The sequence below is a fragment of the Ascaphus truei genome, chromosome 2 (assembly GCF_040206685.1).
Source record: "Ascaphus truei isolate aAscTru1 chromosome 2, aAscTru1.hap1, whole genome shotgun sequence".
NCBI lineage: Eukaryota > Metazoa > Chordata > Amphibia > Anura > Ascaphidae > Ascaphus > Ascaphus truei.
The window spans coordinates 363950997-363971656 of record NC_134484.1 but is presented as its reverse complement, the minus strand read 5'-3'; the positions used below and the strand labels follow the sequence as shown (position 1 = coordinate 363971656).

Sequence of the window (20660 nt, the reverse complement as noted above, 5' to 3'; positions counted from 1 at the left end):
AACCAGAGACATAACATAAAACACAGACAAAGCTCAGTGCACATCCAGAAAAACTTATATACGGTACAGTGCCTAAATATACATGTATAAATAACTAATAAATAAAATGGTCTTTTAATTTAACATTTTGGCCAAATTGTTGTAAGCCCTTGAGCCAAACTTCACGGCAGACCACGTTTCAAGGGTCCCTACACTAATATAAATTCTTAATAACCTGTGCATTGCCAGGAAGAATGATTTATAATAAATCTGTCAATATAAGTTGCAAAAGTTCTAAGTCTGATTGAAGCTTTTATTAACCTGTACATTGACTGCAGGTATGTAATTTATAAATGATCTGACCGTTATGTCATTTTTTTCTAAATTTCACTCCATGTATGCACCAATTTGCACCATTTCATATTCTATTTCGTAAAAAATACTGGGAGGGCACTCAATCTCCAAACCCCTCCCCAGAAGTTTTTACGAAATAGAATAGTGCAAATTAGTGCATACTTGGAGTTAAATTTAGAAAAATTGACGTAATGGTCTGAGAATTTATAAATGACATACCTCCCCACCGACTTTGAGCGTGCCACATTTTTCACCACAGTGTCCAGTATTTTTGGAAAAGCCACCTAGCAACCCCAGCCCTCTTCCATTAGCAGAATTTCATCTCAATGTGAGCAACTTTTCAGTAGCTATATACTCGCTCGCTGGATTCAAGGGTCTTCAGCTTATCAAGCAAGCAAATGAACCATTAAATAATATACAGAGTGTCTTGGTTATTGGTGTCAAAGTGTGTTTTGTGGGAAATGCTAAAGATGTCGCAAAATCTGGATATAGTATATTGGTGCTGTCATGAGTAATTCTTCAAATAGTGTATACACCGAGAACGAGGTTTTATTTTTCTATGGAAATTCAGCAGCCTCTCCAACTCCTACTCAAACTATCTAATCCACAACATGTACAGTATGAATGTAGCAATATCTTTTTATTCGCAGACCGTGACCAATTTAAACAAGCATATTACAACCACTTCATTCAAGTGTAACTGTTTCTATGATTTTATGTTTCATTAATTCAGAACAAGAGTGTTGTTTTCATCCCTTCTGAAACGGAGAAAACCACCAAGCATTTCCACCTTCATTATAACATAGTCGAAGATTGCTACACACGAGTATCGAATAGCAATGAGGTGATCCCTGGCTGGGAAAATGGAGCTTGGAAGATGGAGTCTCTGTGTAGAAAAGTAGAGAGTGACTGGAAAATGGTACGTCTAGTGAGCTGTCATTGATCACGTTACTTCCCCACATTGACCATGATCCAAAAAACTAATGTAGAATGGCGACCCAGCATTTATTTATTTAGAAAATGTTTTACCAGGGATTATAGGCTAAAGCAGTCAAATTCCGGGCATTATTGAAATTCCTGCCCTCTGATTGGTTAAAATTCCAGGCATTATCCAATCAGTAATGCCCGGAAATGTAGCTGCTTGTAAAGTGCTGATTTCAATGTGATTATTTTCAGCCAATCAGCTTTCAGAAGAACTGAGACAGGGCAGGGGATTGGTTAAAAAGTATCAGCCACGGGTTGACTCCTCCCCCTTGCTCCGTGAACTGAGAAGATTCAGTTGAATTGGTGGGGTGGGGGAGAGTCTGCAAAGCAAGTGAGTGTCTGTCTGCAGTTTGTTTCTGGCTGTAGTTTCTCTCTGTGTGTGTGTGTGTGTCAGTGTGTGTGTCAGTGTGTGTGTCAGTATGTGTCAGTGTGTCAGCAGCAGGAGCAGCAGCAGTGTTTGAGTTTAGCAGCAGCTGTGTGTGTGCTGTGGTGTTGTGTTGTATTTGTGTGTAGCAGCAGTTTGTAAGTAGAGGTTATGTGTTGTGTGTAGAGGTGCTGAGTTGTGAGTGTAGATGTGCTGTGTTGTGTGTGTGTGTAGAGCTCCAGTGTGTGTGTGTGTGTGTGTGTGTGTGTGTGTGTGTGTGTGTGTAGCAGCAGTTTGTATGTGTGTGTGTGTGTCAGTGTCAGCAGTAGCATCAGCAGCAGTGTTTGAGTGTAGCAGCAGCTGTGTGTGTGCTGTGCTGTTGTGTTGTATTTGTGTGTAGCAGCAGTTTGTGTATAGAGGTTCTGTGTTGTGTGTAGAGGATCTGTATTGTGTGTAGAGGTGCTGTGTTGTGTTGTGTGTAGAGGTGCTGTGTTGTGTGTGTGTGTGTGTTGTGTGTAGCAGCAGTGTGTGTGTGTGTGTGTGTGTCTGTGTGTCTGTGTGTCTGTGTGTCTGTGTCAGCAGCAGCATCAGCAGCAGTGTTTATGAGTGTAGCAGCAGCTGTGTGTGTGCTGTGCTGTTGTGTTGTATTTGTGTGTAGCAGCAGTTTGTGTGTGTAGCAGCAGTTTGTGTGTGTAGCAGCAGTTTGTGTGTGTAGAGGTTCTGTGTTGTGTGTAGAGGTGTTGCGTGTAGAGGATCTGTGTTGTGTGTAGAGGTGCTGTGTTGTGTTGTGTGTGTGTGTGTGTGTGTGTGTGTGTGTGTGTGTGTGTGTGTGTGTGTGTGTGTGTGTGTGTGTACACGGGGTGGCAGTGTGTGGATATAGATATCTGCAGTGTAAAAGTATATAGAGGTGGATTCATGTATTTACCATTTTAATTTAATAAAAAAATCTATATAGCTTTACAAAAGTGTCTATTATTTATTAAATAAGCCTACATTTAGCCTATAATAGTAATAATCCCCTCAGAACAGGGCATTATTGGCCAGTAATGCCCTGTTCTTTGGGGATTATTACTTAATTATAGGCTAAAGCAGTAAAATTCCGGGCATTATTGAAAACCCTGCTCTCTGATTGGTTAAAATTCCGGGCATTATCCATTCAGTAATGCTTGGAATTTTAGCAGCTTGCAAAGTGCAGTTTTCAATGTATTTATTTCCAGCCAATCAGCTTTCATAACAGCTGAGACAGGGCAGGGGATTGGTTAGAATGAAGTAACAGCTCTGAGACAGGGCAGGGGATTGGCCGTGAAGTATCAGCGACGGGTTGACACCTCCCCCTCCCGAGCTGACAGATATTCTTGGCAGATTCAGTTGAATTGGGTGGGGGGGGGGGGTCTGCAAATAAGTAAGTGGCTGTCTGCAGTTTCTTTGTGGCTGCAGTGTGTGTGTGTGTGTGTGTGTGTGTGTGTGTGTGTGTGTGTGTGTGTGTGTGTGTGTGTGTGTGTGTGTGTGTGTGTGCTGTGTGTGCTGTGCTGTGCTGTTGTATATCTATGTAGAGGTGGTGTGTGTGTGTGTGTGTGTGTGTGTGTGTGTGTGTGTGTGTGTGTGTGTGTGTGTGTGTGTGTGTGTGTGTGTGTGTGTGTGTGTGTGTGTATAGAGCTCCAGTGTGTGTGTCAGTGTCAGCAGCAGTGTTTATGGGTGTAGCATGTGTGTGTAACAGCAGTTGTGTGTGTGTGTGTGTGTGTGTGTGTGTGTGTGTGTGTGTGTGTGTGTGTGTGTGTGTGTGTGTGTGTGTGTATAGAGCTCCAGTGTGTGTGTCAGTGTCAGCAGCAGTGTTTATGGGTGTAGCATGTGTGTGTAACAGCAGTTTGTGTGTGTGTGTGTGTGTGTGTGTGTGTGTGTAGAGGTGTAGTGTTGTGTGTGTAGAGGTGCTGTGTTGTGTATAGATGTGCAGTGTTGTGTGTGTGGTGTGTGTGTAGAGGTGCTGTGGTGTGTGTAGAGGTGGGGGGGGAGTGCAAAGTTTAGTAAGTGGCTGCATTTTTGATTGTGGCTGCAGTGTGTGTGTGTGTGTGTTGTGCTGTTGTATGTGTAGCAGCAGTTTGTGTGTGTGTAGAGCTGATGTGTGTGTATAGAGCTCCAGTGTGTGTGTGTGTGTGTGTGTGTGTGTGTGTGTGTGTGTGTGTGTGTGTGTGTGTGTGTGTGTGTGTGTGTGTGTGTGTCAGTGTCAGCAGCAGTGTTTATAGGTGTAGCATGTGTGTATAGCAGCAGAGTTTGTGTGTGTAGAGCTGCTGTGTTGTGTATGTAGAGCTGCTGTGTTGTGTGTGCAGAGCTGCTGTGTTGTGTGTGTAGAGCTGCTGTGCTGTGTGTAGAGGTGCTGTGTTGTGTGTGTGTAGAGGTGCTGTGTTGTGTGTGTGTAAAGGTGTTGTGTTGTGTGTCTAGAGCTCCAGTGTGTGTGTGTGTGTGTTGTATGTGTAGCAGCAGTTTGTGTGTGTAGAGCGGATGTGTGTGTATAGAGCAGATGTGTGTGTATAGAGCTCGTGTGTGTGTGTGTGTGTGTGTGTGTGTGTGTGTGTAGAGATGCTGTGTTGTGACTGTAGAGGAGGTGCTGTGCTGTGTGTCTAGAGCTCGTGTGTGTGTGTGTGTGTGTGTGTGTGTGTGTGTGTGTGTGTGTGTGTGTGTGTGTGTGTGTGTGTGTGTGTGTGTGTGTGTGTGTGTGTGTGTAGCAGCAGTTTGTGTGTCTTGAGCTGCTGTGTGTGTGTGTGTGTGTGTGTGTGTGTGTGTGTGTGTGTGTGTGTGTGTGTGTGTGTGTGTGTGTGTGTGTGTGTGTGTGTGTGTGTACACACAGAGGGGGCAGCAGTGTGTGGATATAGATTTCTGCAGTGTAAGCATATGTAGAGGTGGTTTCATGTATTTACCATTTTATTTTAATAAAAAAATCTATGTAACTATACAAAAGTGTCTTATTTATGAAATAAGCCTACATTTAGCCTATAATAGTAATAATCCCCTCAGAACAGGGCATTACTGGCCAATAATGCCCTGGCTGGGTTAAAGTCCCCCAGCTTCGCCTCGGGCCTTCAACTCTTCCAGCCAGGGCATTATTGGCCAGTAATGCCCTGTTCTTCGGGGATTATTACTTAAGTAATACATTGAGTGTTACCTCTCGTTTCCAAGTATGTCCTGGGCCTAGAGTTATGGTTACAAATACATGGTTACATTAAATGAACAGGATTATACATTATATATAAAGAAATTGCATGAACAGTTAATGATAATATATGTAATAGGCATATGGAACAGTTACAGACAAGATTTAAATGTGAGACGGCTTTAGTTTTGAAAGAATTTAGACTAGTGGCGGCTTTAAGAGTCTCCAGTAGATTGTTCCAGTTGTGAGGAGCACGGTAAGAGAAGGAGGAGCATCCTCATCTTAATCCCATTGGGAAGCTGAAACAATAGGACCATGAAGCATAATTTCTGCCTAGAATAGTTTTTTTAAGTTTGAAGACTACTTTGTTTTTAAATAACCCTTCTGGTATTTTGCAAATGTTGTAGGTCCTCAGGCCTGGGATTGTAAATCCATCCTCTCTATAGTGGGCAAAGAAGAAACAGGTGCGCAAATCACATCAGGACATGGAAGAGAAGTAAAATTCCAAATAGTGCAATATTGTCAACCCCAACCATTAATTCAATGCTGATAGTTCTATAAAGTTTAAACTCACGTGTGCCACGTGGTATTATAAGTTACCAACTTTAGTTTCCAGATGGGTACTCCAGATCCATAGAGAAGAGAGGGATATCTGTATACAATAAAGGAAAAAAGCAAAATAGTATAATACTGCTTTTAATTTTAAAAAACACAAAGTATTCCACTTACATAAGTGCCTTATGTAAGTGGAATACTTTGTGTTTTTTTAAATTACTGGTAAGCAGTAATACCACGTGGCACACGTGAGTTTAAACTTTATAGAACTATCAGCATTGAATTCATTGTTGGGGTTGACAATATTGCACTATTTGGTATTTTACTTCTCTTCCATGTCCTGATGTGATTTGCGCACCTGTTTCTTCTTCGCTTGCTGATTGGATTTGGTCTGAATCCTGTGTCGGAAGCTGCACTCATTAAGGATAGTATATTATTTTATGTTGTATGTTTTAAGTGATGTTATTTGCGCTTGATTTTTTTCTTCCTATAGTGGGCAGGCTTGTTTTTAATAAAAAAATACTTAATAGATGTTCTCCCTTTGCAGGTTTATTTGGCTCGCAATGAAGGTTCCCCATCAGCAAGCATTAGCTGGAAGTTTGAATGCGCGTCAGTGGGGCTCAGAGTGGAAAGTCTAAGTGTTCGCACCAGCAGTCAGACCTTTGAAAGCGGTAAAATAAAGTGGAAGCTGCATTCTAAAGAATCGGAGGTGGAACTAAACTCTGGTAAGCACACATCTGTAATAAAATAAAAAAACATGACATTGCATATTAAACGTGTAAATTCACAAAATCCAGGTATGAACTCTAACCGTGTATTCTTTCAAAGTGTTTTGCGGAATTCTAGTAAATTGCAAAAAAAAAAAAAAAAAAAAAAAACACCTTATAAATAACATTTTATCCCTCAATACATTTTTATACAATGATATTGAGTGCCAGAAAACCTGTATTATTTCATTAGGTCTAGAAGATGTGTTGACCTGTTAGACTTTTATTACTTTGATACATCATCTGTGAACTGTTCACTGAGCAAAAATTGCAAATGTAATTAGTTTCTGTGCTGTGCACACATTTTAGTAACTGTTCCATTGATTCCTTTTTAGATAAAAAGCTTCATTCTTATCCTGAGTTTTTAAATGCATCGGAGGTGGTGTTGGAAGCAGAGTTAAGCGGCGGAGATGGAAATACAGCATGGCAGCATACGCAGCTGTTCCGAGAGAGCCTAAATGAGAGCAAAAACTCGTTGGAAATTATTCTAACCCTTAAAGATCCTTAAAAATGTGATTTTCTGATAGGCAATTTGGTGGATTATTCTGCTGTCATGAAAGGAGGCCATGTTTGGGATACTAATGATATTAGCCGACATGAGATCTAGGTGATGGGAACTTTATCTACCTAAGCATTCACATTTCCCCACTATAAAAGAGAAATATTTACATAGTGGGTCAACAAATCGTCTTGCAACCAACACAGCAAGGTTTTTTTTTGTGATTAGTTTCCCCCTTTTTAAAAGTAGTAAAAGTGTGCAAAGGTTTGCAAACACTAACACAACAGAAATGTAACCAAAATGGAAAGTGTTCACTAGACATGTGCAGGGTTGTTACTGATTTGTTTTGTGCAAATCTAGTAAGATTAATTTTTCCAAGGTTCACTGTAAAAATTGCCAAAATCAAAGATGTTTAGAAAACTGTTCTATGCCACTTTATGGACAAATTTTTTTTAAAAAAAATTAAATTTTTATTTTATTTGAAATTGAGATCATAAAAAAAAAATTCTGGGTTATGAGTGTTGAAAATTCTTTCGTTTTGCAAATATACAAACATGTTTTTGCACATTGCCGGGATCCAGTAAGCGCAGATGCAGGGTATTGCACCACGATTCTGCTTTTACTGCCATTGATTTCAGTTGCAGTTAATCCAGGTGTGACATTCCGCAGCAGTGCTTAGTCACTCGCACCCCTATGTATACCAAGTTTAAAAATGTCAAATTAAAAACCTGTTTTTATGTGTTTTTATTTTTAATTTTTTTTTAATTTTAAAGCTACAATCCCCCCGAAATTGATTTATTTTTTTGTCTCTCTCAAACTTTGCCTGAATCTATTTTGCAAGATATTTGTAGTTTATTTTATGTCCGTTTTGACATTAAAAAAATGACAACCGTGGCCGTATAGTCACAAATAGAAAGTTGTGTCATCTCCTGATGACGTTGCTCCTTCCAATTCGTTGTGTGAGCGAGCCCGAAACCCATGGCCCTTTTGTGTATAATACCTGCCCGACCGGTGGAACATTGTTGGTTGCGAACCGGGGGTTACCCGAGATTGGGGACTCCCCCAATCAGGTTAATAACACAAATTGGGAGCATCGTGGATTGCTGCTTCTATATAAAGGGTTTTATTGTGATTTATAAATCAAGGTTATGAACAAGAAGAAATAACCGTGGAAGGGGACATAAGACTCGACACAAAAAAACAGCACCGCTTCATGTGAATAACTCTGGATAAGGATAACTGTGGCGGAAACACATTTTCCAAGTAGCTCTATCATTCTAAACTTCACTCCTATCCATGCATCATGTATGTTTCTCTTGTGGAGGAGGGGCTCCTGACTGCAATACTGGAATAAATAGAATGGAACTACATTGTTATGCCGTGCATATTTTAATAAATCCTCTATATTTCTACAGTTTATATACCTTTTGTAGTTTAGTACTTGAGTCCCAGTACAAGATGAGTAGTAATGTTCACTATTAAGGTAGGGCAGTCGGGTCTTTTTTTTTGGAGTTCAGAAGGGGCTGTTTCCTTTTAAACAATTCTCCCCCCCCCCCCCCCTTACAAGAATGTATCAGTTTAATTTATCAGGGACCTCTGCAGTTCAGTTAAGACAATAAATAAACACATGGGGCTTATTGCTTTACACTTATATTATTTAAAGCCGCAGTCCCACCTGGCTGTATTTGAATTTTTTTACAGCATTGGAATCGGGGATATTCCCTGGAGCTGAACCATGTTATTCTCAGAGATACCATAAAAAGCTTGTTTAAATCACAAAAAAAATGTTATCTTTTACATTATCACAAACTACATTTTTAGAACAGCGTTGTGCTGTACCTAAAATATATTATTGGGTCACAGTTAAGTTTTGGAGTAAATAAATCAGCCCTTGTCAGTGTATGTATAATTTTATATAGCGCCAACAGTGTAGATGGCGCTTGACAAACTTTAAATACAGGGCAAATAAATAAATATCCCCATCACTGGGGATAACCGCAATTAAATGATTACATAAGGCGAAGGAAGATCCTGCCCCCAAAAAGATTACAATTTAAGTGGTATATTGGGAGACTTGCAGACGGAAGCAATACAAATGCGTCAGGGAGGTCAAGGTCGAATGGAACCCCTAGGCAACGTACTTACGAGACTGGGTGGCTAGTAGAATTACTGACTTTAATTAAGTAGGAAACAATGGTGCCTGGGTGCAGACAGAAGGCTAAACAGGCAGAGATTGCTTATAGGCAATCTTTAATTTGTGACTACTGCAGGTGTAACGTCAGGTGTAGATAAATATAGTTGTCATCAGCATAGAGATGATGGCTGAAGCCAAAAGAGTTAATGAGGTCACCCAGCGAGAGTGTATATAGAGAGAAGATTAGGGTACCTAAAATGGAACCTTAAGGCAGGGGGTGCAAACCCTGGGGCGTGGGGTTTACAGAGGCCACGCGCACTTCCCGAAGGCACTTAAAATGAAATGCCAGGGAAGCATAGAAGGCCTCTAAACTTTACTTACCTTGGTTCAGACAGCGGCTGGAGACACGTCGCCATGGCAATGTTGCATCAAATTACATCGCGGGTCATGTGACATTGCGTTGCTATGGCAACGTGCCGTCATGACGTCGGAACCAAGGTAAGGGGAGGGGGACAGCCGGCAGGGGGGTGCAGGAGAAAAAGATTGTGCACCCCTGACTTAAGGCACACTAAGAGATCCATAAAGGTAGAGGAGCAGTTAGCAAGAGACACCGAAGGAGTAGTGAGACAGGTTGGAGGAAAAACACTAGAGGGCAGGATGGAGTAATTTCATTGACATTTGACAATATGGAGGTCCTTATCTTTTGTGAGTGCGGTTTCAGTTGAGTGCTGTGCAGATGTACAATAGGACGGAGTCTAGTATATCTGGGGCATTACAAAAATGAAATGTGTAACCCCTCTCTTACCTAAGACTAACACCTGCTGCTAATGTGGGGCCCCGAGTTTTCCTCCCTTATACGTTACCCAACACGTGGCCGTAGGTCAGACAAAGGGAAACATACCACAGTGTTGTTTCTAGCATAAGACTATGTATAAGGTAATTATCGTTGTGCACCAAGATAAACACTATGATCCCCAAACGGAAGGATCATGCAATACATATACAATACATATGGATATAAACACTTCCCATCAGAAACTGCGCAGGTGTGTACCCGTGTCTCTCCCTGTGAACACCCCATCCTGGGTATAAGAGCCTGTGTAAAGGTGCCGACACCGTTGGAGCTCTTAGTGCAGGCCTGCCCAACTCGTAAAGTGAGAAGGGCCGAACTGCTCCAAGGAAAAAACATTTGGGCCGCACGGGTAAAATCATCATCATCATCATCTCTCCTCCAGCACGTCTCATCATCATCATCCTCATATCTCTCCCAGAACCCCTCACTATAAACCTTTACGATACTCCCCATCTATCTCTCATACCCCCATCTCTCCCCGTCACCCACACAATACCCTCCTCCACATCAAACACACAATACCCCCCTCCACATCAAACACAATACCCCCCCACATCCCCCCAGCCCATTCCATGGCAGCAGCCACCCCCCAAGTCAGCATCCCATGTCAGCAGCCCCCCCAAGTCAACATCCCATGTCAGCATTCCCCCCCAAGTCAGCAGCCCCCCCATGTCTCTCTTCCCTCAATATGTCACTCTCTCCCTCCTCTCAATATGACACTCTCTCCTTCTCCCCTCAATATGACACTCTCCTCCCCTCAATATGACACTCTCCTCCCCTCAATATGACACACTCCCCCTCCCCTCAATATGACACTCTTTCCCCCTCCCCTCAATATGACACTCTCTCCCCCTCCCTTCAATATGACACTCTCCCTCCCCTCAATATGACACTTTCCCCCTCCCCTCAATATGACACTCTCTCCCCCTCCCCTCAATATGACACTCTCCCCCTCCCCTCAATATGACACATTCTCCCCCTCCTCTCAATATGACACTCTCCCCCTCCCCTCAATATGACACACTCTTCCCCTCCCCCACTCTCGCTCTCTTAAGCCTGCTCACTTACTTTCACTATAAGCCTGCTGCAGTCCCCCATGGGCGGCTGAGTACTGGGACAGGAGGAGGAGGGGCTGTGTGTGTGCAGGGAAGGCCCCGCCCCGCTGCAGGCAGAGATCACACAGGGAGCAGCAGCACGGAGCTTGTGAGCTTCTGGCCGCCCGTGCACAGCTCTGCCCGCCCCCAGGCTTTCCCGCACGCAGCCTGCGCCCCCCCAGTTTGCGCATCGCTGCGTACAGCATGCGGACGCGCGCACCTTCTTTCCTTAACAGGGAAGGGGGGCCGCCGCGGGCCGTATGTTGTGCAGTAAATCATAACCAACATTGGTCCATATTAACCATTGACCCCCTGCTCAGGAGCATTACCACCACGAGACCCAGATTTGTTTTTCAAAGATCACAAACAATAGGAAATATTGTAGCCCCCAGTGTAATTAAAAAGAACATATTAACTACAAAAAAAGATTTTTTTCCTAGATTAAAAGGATGTTTTGCATGTGGGCGCTGTAAAATTTGTAAGTATGTTACGAAATCCACAACTTTTACCAACATTGACAACACGAGATCTTACAACATCCCAATGTTCATAAATTGTAGAACAGAATTTGTGATCTACATGCTGACTTGTGGTTGTCAAAAAAAAAATATAGGTCTAACGACACGTATGTTTAAACTGAGAATTCTTGAGCATATGCGATTAATACTTAAAAAAGATGAGATACATCCTGTATCAAAACATTTTAATGTTTGCCAAGCTGGTACCTTAACAAATTTCAGATGTATAGCAATTGAACAAATCCCCATACATTACAGGGGCGGTGATAGAATAAATACACTTTACCGCAGAGAGGCCCACTGGATTTTCACACTCGATACACTAATTCCCAAAGGGTTGAATACAGAGTGGGACCTCAAATATTTTCTTTAACATGTTCATTACTTTAGAGAAACTGCATAATATGTATGAATATTCACATCTGTTTTCTTTTGCAACACCTGTCTTCTGTCATAATTAACAATGTTTGGTAATCTTGTTGCTTATTTCTAAATCAACCATTTGTGACTTTATTAACATGTGTCTGTTAGACCAGCGGTGCGCAAACTGGGGGGCGCGCCCCCTTGGGGGGGCGCAAGATTATGTAGGGGGGGCGCAGGCTGCGTGTGGAGAAACCTGGGGGCGGGCAGAGCTGTGCACAGGCTGCTTCCAGTTCTCTGCTGTCTTGCAGAGGGGGCGGGGCCTTGCAGAGGGGGCGGGGCCTTGCCGCGGGGCCTTCCCTGCACACAGACAAGCCCGTCTTTTACCCGCCCGTTTTCAGCTGCACATGGGGGGACCGGAGCAGGTTTAGTTACTCCCTCCACCCACTGTGTGTGTGTGTGTGTGTGTGTGTGTGTGTGTGTGTGTGTGTGTGTGTGTGTGTGTGTGTGTGTGTGTGTGTGTGTGTATGTAGAAATGTGTGTGTATATGTATGTGTGTATATGTGTATATGTGTGTGTGTATATGTATGTGTGTGTGTGTATATGTAGAAATGTGTGTGTATATGTAGAAATGTGTGTGTATATGTATGTGTGTATATGTGTGTGTATGTGTTTTGTATGTATGTGTGTGTGTGTGTGTGTGTGTGTGTGTGTGTATCTATATATGTATGCGTGTGTGTGTGTATATATAAAGTATGTGAATGTGAATGTGTGTGTGTGTGTATATCTCTCTATATGTGTGTGTGTGTGTGTGTGTGTGTGTGTGTGTGTGTGTGTGTGTGTGTGTGTGTGTGTGTGTGTGTGTGTGTATATATATATATGGATTGTTGTGTGTGTGTGTGTGTGTGTGTGTGTGTGTGTGTATGTGTGTGGGTGTGGGTGTTGGGATTGAGTGTTGTGTGTGTTGGTGGTGATTATGTGAGTGTTGGTTGTGACTGTGTGTGTGTAGTGATTGAGTGTGTGCTGTGTTGCTTGTGATTTGAGTGTGTGTTGTGTGTGTGTGTGTTGGTTGTGGGTGTTGTGATTGAATGCAGCGTTGCACAAACTGAGGGGGGGACGCCCCAGGCGCAAGATTATTTAGGCGGGGCGCGTGCAGCAAAACCTGGTTGTGCAGGCGAAAAAGATGTGCGCGCCCGGGCGGCCAAATAGAATAGTGGAGGTTGGGCCACGTGATTCGGAGGTACGCGGAGGAGCATGCCCCAGCGCTGTGATGTCAAACGCCCCTCCCTCCGGTGTCTGCCTACAATAGCGCTGTGGTCCTGCTCTCCTCCGCTGGCAACCTGCTTCGCTGCGATCCTCTTCAAGTGTGAGGGTAGGCTGCCAATATATCAATCATACTATGAATGTACAGAAATAATAAAAAAAAGTGTAAACACTTCCCCGCTCGTGCTTGCAAAATTATGCAGGACACCCTGTGCTCATGCTTGGAGAGTTGGCGATGTCACCGCTCTCAGCGGCAGCGTGGACGCAGCCTAATTTTGCAAGAGCGAGCTGTTGAAGTATGTAAGTATTTAGGCTGCGCTTATAGTGCCGGCGACGCAACGTCGCCCGAAAACATGCATTGTCGCCGCCGCGTGCGCTTATAGTAAGCGTGACGTGGCGACGCGATTTTTTGAAGCCGGCAATATTTGATTTTTAAGGGGCTGTCGCCTCATATGACAGCCCCTGAACCAATCAATGGCCTGGTCGCCCACGCCGCCGCCGCAAAGCGAAATACAACTTTCGCTAGCGGCGACGGGTGACGTCGCGGGCACTATATGCGCGGCCTTAGACATATTTGTATTTACATTGTATACCGTTTAATAAAGGGTTTTTTTTCATGGGATTTTGATTACATCAGGCAGGGGGGGCCCGAGAAATTTCATGGATAAAAAGGGGGGCTCGGCATAAAAAGTTTGCTCACCCCTGTGTTAGACAGTGAGCATTATTTAATGATCACTAAGAATACTTAATGTCCTTTGACATTTCCATCCAACCAATCCCTTGTCACTATCCATTTCCCTCCCCCCCCCCTTCTTTTTTATTATAGCCTGTACCATGTCTCCATATAAATAATATTATTGTGTTACAAGATCGTACCATTGAGATAATACTCAAATCTTAATATTGTTTTTTGTAATTTTTATTTATAATTGTATGAGTTGCATTGTTCTTTAATTATTTTGATCATTACTACTAAGTATTCTGATATGTTCCTTTGAATGTTCATTAGTTTTCTTGATTATTCATAGAGACATGAGATGTTATAATTAACCAATTAATGTAACATCAATCCATTCCAGCTGCGTGTTAATTGAATAGGAGGGGCTATATATACCAGATACACTCTCAGTCCCCATTATCCCCCTTGAGAAAGGGCACTAAGGTGCCTGAAACGCGTAGGGTTGTCATGTATTAGTTTTTGTTTGTTTCCTTATTTTCATTTTATGTAGTCTTAATAAAAGTTTTTTTAGCCCTCAACTTGGTGAGCTGTTGGTGCACTTCTTTGGACTTCAGTGATTCTGCTTTCCAATCTCCACCTTACATACGTATGTTGTGCAGGCCTGTCTTAGTGTATTAACTTAGCATGCCTGTACGTCGCAAATACTTCAGTACCCTTTACTTGAATGTCGCTGAGGATCCCCTCTGTCGCTAAGCGTGTCTTCTGATATGTGGCAGATGGCTGCTCTGCTTTGACTACACTCCTGGAGTCGACCTGTGATCTTGCCCAGCTTCCGTCGAAACGTGCAGCTCACTGGCTGGCTCACTCCTAACACTAACACTCCTTAACATGGCAATAACAGAGTTCCTCATACTTCCTCCCAAATCTGGCCCTATTTCGTCCTTTCACATTACTGTTGGAAGTACTATCATTCACCCAGTAGCCCAAGCACGCTGCCTAGGGGTCACACTCGACTCCTCTCTCACATTCTCTTCTCACATTCAAAAGATAGCAAAAAACTGTCGTTTTTCCTCCGCAATATTACCAAGATACGCCCTTCTGTTGCTCGGCTGCAAAAACTCTGACACAGACCCTCATTCTCTCCTGTCTCGACTACTGTAACCTGCTGTCCGGCCTTCCTGCCTCTCACCTGTCTCCCCTACAATCTATCCTAAATGCTGTTCCAGAATCACTCTACTCTTTCCGAAATCTGTCTCAACGTCTGCCCTGCTGCAATCCCTCTCCTGGCTTTCTATCAAATCCTGTATCACACACTCAATTATCCTCTTCACTTTTAAAGCTTTACACTCTTCTGTGAAAACAAAATTAACTAAACATATACTAAGCGCTCAACCTATTAACCTAACTTAACAATCCACTATAGTGAAGAATAAGTGCTCTAAAATATGTTGGAATCTCCTTCTCAAGAAATACCAATATATTAATGGAAATCCCACAGACTGACGTGGCAGACTGGGAAAATGGCTGCCTAAGGAATGAAAAAAACAAACCTATCCACAAGGTAAGTACAACATTAGCAAAAAAAATACACAGAAAATAAACAAACAATGAACAAAACAAAATTGGGTATATAAACCTGACAAAAAATGAAGTCCCAAAATCTTGGTAGTAGGGATGATGAATAAATCCGAAATCCAATCACACTTAAAATCCTTTAGGATGGCGGAACCAGATCTGAAATCATACAAAACAGAACAACCATTGCGCAGTATCTTCTGGTCAATCGTTATCTCCCCCAAATAAGCGGGGATTCACGCTAGTTCCCACCTCCATCTGCATCACCCCGGCATCCTCTCACGCAAGCGGACGGCACGTTGTATCCTGTGTGTAGGGACTAACGGCATGTGAGTGTACTGTTGTTTAGCCCTGTAGTATTTTTATTAAATTTTACGGTTTCATTCCATTGGTGCCTTATTTCTCCTTGCTTTCTGGTGTATGGTGTTGCGAGCGTGTATCTGAAGAGAGGTTACATCGCCTGACAACACATATATGAACAGCTAGCCGGGAAGGAAGTTAAAGATACCTTTTGAGGCCCTTTTTTATCTATTTTTAAGTAAGTGGCTGGCAACGGTGGGGGAAATAACGATTGACCAGAAGATACTGCGCAATGGTTGTTCTGTTTTGTATGATTTCAGATCTGGTTCCGCCATCCTAAAGGATTTTAAGTGTGATTGGATTTCGGATTTATTCATCATCCCTACTACCAAGATTTTGGGACTTCATTTTTTGTCAGGTTTATATACCCGATAGTGCGCCAAGGACTATTTTCTTTTGTTCATTGTTTGTTTATTTTCTGTGTAATTTACACTCTTCTGCTCCTCCTTCCATCTCAGCCCTAATTTCTCGCTATACACCATCCCGACTCTTCCGTTCTGCTCAAGGATGTCCCTCTACCACTTTTGTATCTAAAGCCCTCTCCCGCCTTAAACCCTTCTCACTGACTGCCCCACACCTCTGGAATGTCCTTCCCCTCAATATCCGACTAGCACCCTCTCTATCCACCTTTAAGACCCACCTTAAAACACACTTGCTTAAGGAAGCATATGAGTAGCTCCATGGCTGATAATTAACACCTCATACATTAACCTTGCCCCTTGCAGACGCACTTACCAGAACACCCTCCTGTCTACAAATTAGATTGGAGAAGAGGGGGGACGCAGAGCAGCAAACCACCCCTCTCCAGCTGTCCAGATGAAAAAGGTAACCCTCGCTCCCTTCACTTGTCCTTCCCAATACTTCATCCTCTTTCTTTGTAGCATGAATGGATAATCAGATATAAAGAACAGCCACAGTCCAAAACTTCAGTCCAAAAGGGCGGAGGCAGTGTCTGCCTGAGCAGCACACTGCAATTAGTCACGGTGTCCGTTCCGTCAGAGCTCAGAGGCCGTGCATCTCCTGTTGGATAGATCAGTGAAAGTTACCTGTGAGAAAGGCGGATAGAGAGCACAGCTGCTTGAAGAGATGGGGTCCAAAATATTGACTGCAAGCAAGATTTTGGACCCCATCTTTTCAAGAAGCTGTGCTTTCCATCTTCCTAATTAAATATTCCGGTACTAAAAATAATCTATCTTATGGTCTTTGCTCAATCAAGCTTAGAAGGAACCAGGGGAAGCTATGCCTGACTTTCACACACCCAGATCCACATAACCTACCTCTGTGATAATGAACCTGGGATACCCAAACTGGATGAACTAAGGGCATGGTGCCTTATGCATAAACCCAAAGCCATAGTTCTCACAGAAACATGGCTAACCCCTAAAAACCCCAATGCAAATATCGCTGTGTGTGTGTGTGTGTGTGTGTGTGTGTGTGTGTGTGTGTGTGTGTGTGTGTGTGTGTGTGTGTGTGTGTGTGTGTGTGTGTGTGTGTGTGTGTGTGTGTGTGTGTGTGTGTGTGTGTGTGTGTGTGTGTGTCGGATGACCTCACTAATCGAACAAAAAAAAAAGCCAGACGTGAATGATTCTGAACCCATTAACCAGTGTCAGGATGCCCCCGCTTCACAATTTCTAAAGCAGAAATCACGCCTGGGATCTTACCTAGTGAGACGGAGGGAGGGAGACAGGGAGAGGGAGACAGAGAGACAGAGATAGGGAGAGGATGAGGGAGACAGGGAGGGAGACAGAGGGAGGGAGGGAGAGACAGGGATGGGGAGGGAGGGAGGCAGAGGGAGGGAGGGAGACAGGGAGAGGGAGGGAGGGAGACAGAGGGAGGGAGAGGGAGACAGGGAGAGAGGGAGAGAGAGGTAGACAGAGGGGGAGACAGGGAGGGAGACAGGGAGGGAGAGGGAGACAGGGAGGGAGATAGGGAGGGAGGGAGAGGGAGACAGGGAGGGAGACAGAGACGGAGAGAGGGAGACAGAGAGACAGAGATAGGGAGAGGATGAGGGAGACAGGGAGGGAGACAGAGGGAGGGAGGGAGAGACAGGGATGGGGAGGGAGGGAGGCAGAGGGAGGGAGGGAGACAGGGAGAGGGAGGGAGGGAGACAGAGGGAGGGAGAGGGAGACAGGGAGAGAGGGAGAGAGAGGTAGACAGAGGGGGAGACAGGGAGCGAGACAGGGAGGGAGAGGGAGACATGGAGGGAGACAGGGAGACAGAGACAGGGAGAGAGACAGAGACAGGGAGGGAGACAGAGACAGGGAGGGAGACAGAGAGAGGAAGACAGAGGGAGGGAGGGAGGGAGACGGAGGGAGGGAGGGAGACAGACAGAGGGAGGGAGACGGAGGGAGGGAGACAGAGGGAGGGAGGGAGACAGAGGAAGGGAGGGAGACAGAGGGAGGGAGCGAGACAGAGGGAGACGGAGGGAGAGGTAGGGAGGGGGACGGAGGGAGGGATACAGAGAGAGGGAGGGAGGGAGACAGAGGGGGGGCGGGGAGACAGAGGGAGGGAGACAGAGGGAGGGAGGGAGGTAGACAGAGGGAGGGAAACAGAGGGAGGGAGGGAGAGGGAGACAGAGAGAGGGAGACAGGGAGGGAGATAGGGAGGCAGAGGGAGGGAGGGAGAGGGAGACACACACTGATACACACACACACACACTGACACACACAGATACACACAGAGATACAGAGAGAGAGAGAGAGAGAGAGAGAGAGACAGGGAGAGGGAGACAGGGAGGGAGAGGGAAACAGGGAGGGAGAGGGAGACACACACACACACATACACACACACAGATACACAGATACACACACACAGATACACAGATACACACACACACACACACAGTGATACACACACACACGCACAGTGATACACACACGCACAGTGATACACACACACGCACAGTGATACACACACACAATGATACACACACACAGTGATACACACACAGTGATATACACACAGTGATACACACACACAGTGGTACACACACACACACAGTGATACACACACACACGCACAGTGATACACACACGCACAGTGATACACACACACGCACAGTGATACACACACACAATGATACACACACACAGTGATACACACACAGTGATATACACACAGTGATACACACACACAGTGGTACACACACACACACAGTGATACACACACACACAAACACAAACACACAGTGATACACACACACACAGTGATACACACACACAGCGGAGTACAGACAGAGGCAGCCACGATCAGGCGGCTCCCCACCTCCCCCTGCACCCACCCCGCGCCCATCTCCCGCACCAAAGGGGGGGGAGGGTAGGAGCGCCGGGACACAAAGGTACAAACTGCCGCCTCCCCCTCCCCCAGCGGGCAGCCACGGGTCCCGGGGCAGAATGGGGGGACACCGCGCAGCCACCACTGCCCGCCCCCGCGCCCATCTTCCGCACCAAGGGGACCAGGGGGGAAGGGTGCACCAGGACAGGAGGCAAAGGCACAAAAACCCACCTCCTATCACCCCGGGCGGGCAGAGGGGGGAGACACCCGACAGAGGAGCCAGGAGCGGGAAGAGACACACACACCACGTGAGCTCTGCAGAAGGAAGCGGAAGCCCCGGCCCCGGCACCCTCTACCCGCAGCCAATCCCCTGCGGCCCGGCCGGCATTCTAAGTCCCGCCCCCCGGCAACCATTCATTCATTCAACATAGGGAAAAAAATTACCTGCTCTCGCACGGCATCCTCCTCACCGCCGCCTTGCCGCATACCGGGACTGGGGCCAAAACGCAGGACAAATCCGGGACAGACAGGGAACCGGGACAGGACACAAAAAACCGGGACTGTCCCGGCAAAACCAGGACAAATGGTCACCCTACCATTCAGGGATACTCAATTTCTAGGAGAGATAGATCAAAGAGAGGAGGAGGGGTGTTATTTTATATTGCAGACACCTTACAATTTACACTGTTAAATTGCCCCCATGCCCACCCTCTTTTAAAATCCTAGTTGGCAAAATCTGCCTCCCCTTTTCTAAGTCTATCTTGGTTTCTGGAATCTACCGCCCCCCCTAAAGCCCCTCTACAGTCCCTGACTGATATCACCCAGTTTCTTGGCTCCATTTTCGCTCTGTGAGTATCGGCCTTAGGCCCCACCCCCGTGACGCCTCACGCTGAGAGGATTATGCGTAGGCGCCGTGCTACCGTTGTCAGGCAAAAGAACTCAACAAAAAGTTAACTCTGGCAGCAGGATACCATCCCATCTTCTACACCTGCGGTGCTTACTCCGCCTCCTGACGATTGAGTGGGCGAATGACGATCATCACAGGCATCCTTGTGCCTTTCATCTGATTGTCTTACAGCCCTTTATATGCTTTCTGATCCCTGCTCCAAATCGGCTGAGCATAGTAGTTCTTACCTGCGACGATAGAGGAGATTTCTCTGAGAATAATGTCCACCGTGTCCTTGAAATAATTAGCAACGTCTCACAGTGTTGTGGAAGAAGGCCAGAAAGAGGGTCAAAGACAGAAAGTAGGTGGTGTGGATTAGATTGTTCCTGTTTATTGGATGAGAAAGCAAGCGAAGCAAATACATCAACTAGAGCCAGGCATGCACAACGCCAGTCCTTGAGGGCCGCAAACAGGCCAGGGTTTCAGAATATATCTACTTCAGCACATCTGGCTCAATTAGTGGCTCAATATGACTGAGCCACTAATTGAGCCAGCTGTGCTGAAGTAGGGATATCCTGAAAACCTGGCCTGTTTGCGGCCATCGAGGACTGGAGTAGTGCAGACCTGACTAGACTTTGTGCATGGCTTTTTTTAATCTGTTTTTTTGTTTGTGTGTTTTTTCTGCAAAGGGCAAACACCTTCACCAATTCTGATGACATTATGAGGGTACCTTTCTGCCACCCTAACTTAGATCTGCCACAAGTTTCAACCAAATCCGTGCAGCCCACATCATGGAATACATTTTTTATTTATTGAAGTGATTTTAAAAAATTCAACGGTACATCTCATCGACCGGATTTTTGATACAAATTAGATGTATTATTTTCCAACTTGTCCAACATTTTCAGTCAATTTGCTTGAACCGTTTCAGAAAAATTAAATATTTAAAATAAAAATAAATTGGTAACCACGGTAACAAACACTGCACAACAACAACCTGCAACTTTAGTTTGACATC

At 44.9% G+C, this 20660-nt stretch overlaps 1 protein-coding gene and 1 long non-coding RNA gene across 2 annotated transcripts in view; one reads left to right on the top strand and one right to left on the bottom strand.

Annotated features, from left to right (window-relative positions):
* The window catches only part of NGLY1 (N-glycanase 1), a 38654-nt gene extending 28449 nt beyond the window's left edge, over positions 1-10205 (top strand). The window contains exons 10-12 of the mRNA XM_075586970.1: positions 1067-1252; positions 5929-6106; positions 6484-10205. Of these exons, the coding sequence (XP_075443085.1) occupies positions 1067-1252; positions 5929-6106; positions 6484-6656 (537 nt within the window). The 3' untranslated portion in view covers positions 6657-10205. The remainder of the gene's footprint in view (positions 1-1066; positions 1253-5928; positions 6107-6483) is intronic.
* Positions 7612-19368, bottom strand: LOC142487510 (uncharacterized). Its single transcript, XR_012799243.1, has 3 exons — positions 19201-19368; positions 16219-16503; positions 7612-7992 (listed from the first exon to the last, which is right to left on the bottom strand). It is a non-coding gene; the product is annotated as an uncharacterized LOC142487510 (long non-coding RNA).
* Positions 19369-20660: the final 1292 nt, after the last annotated feature.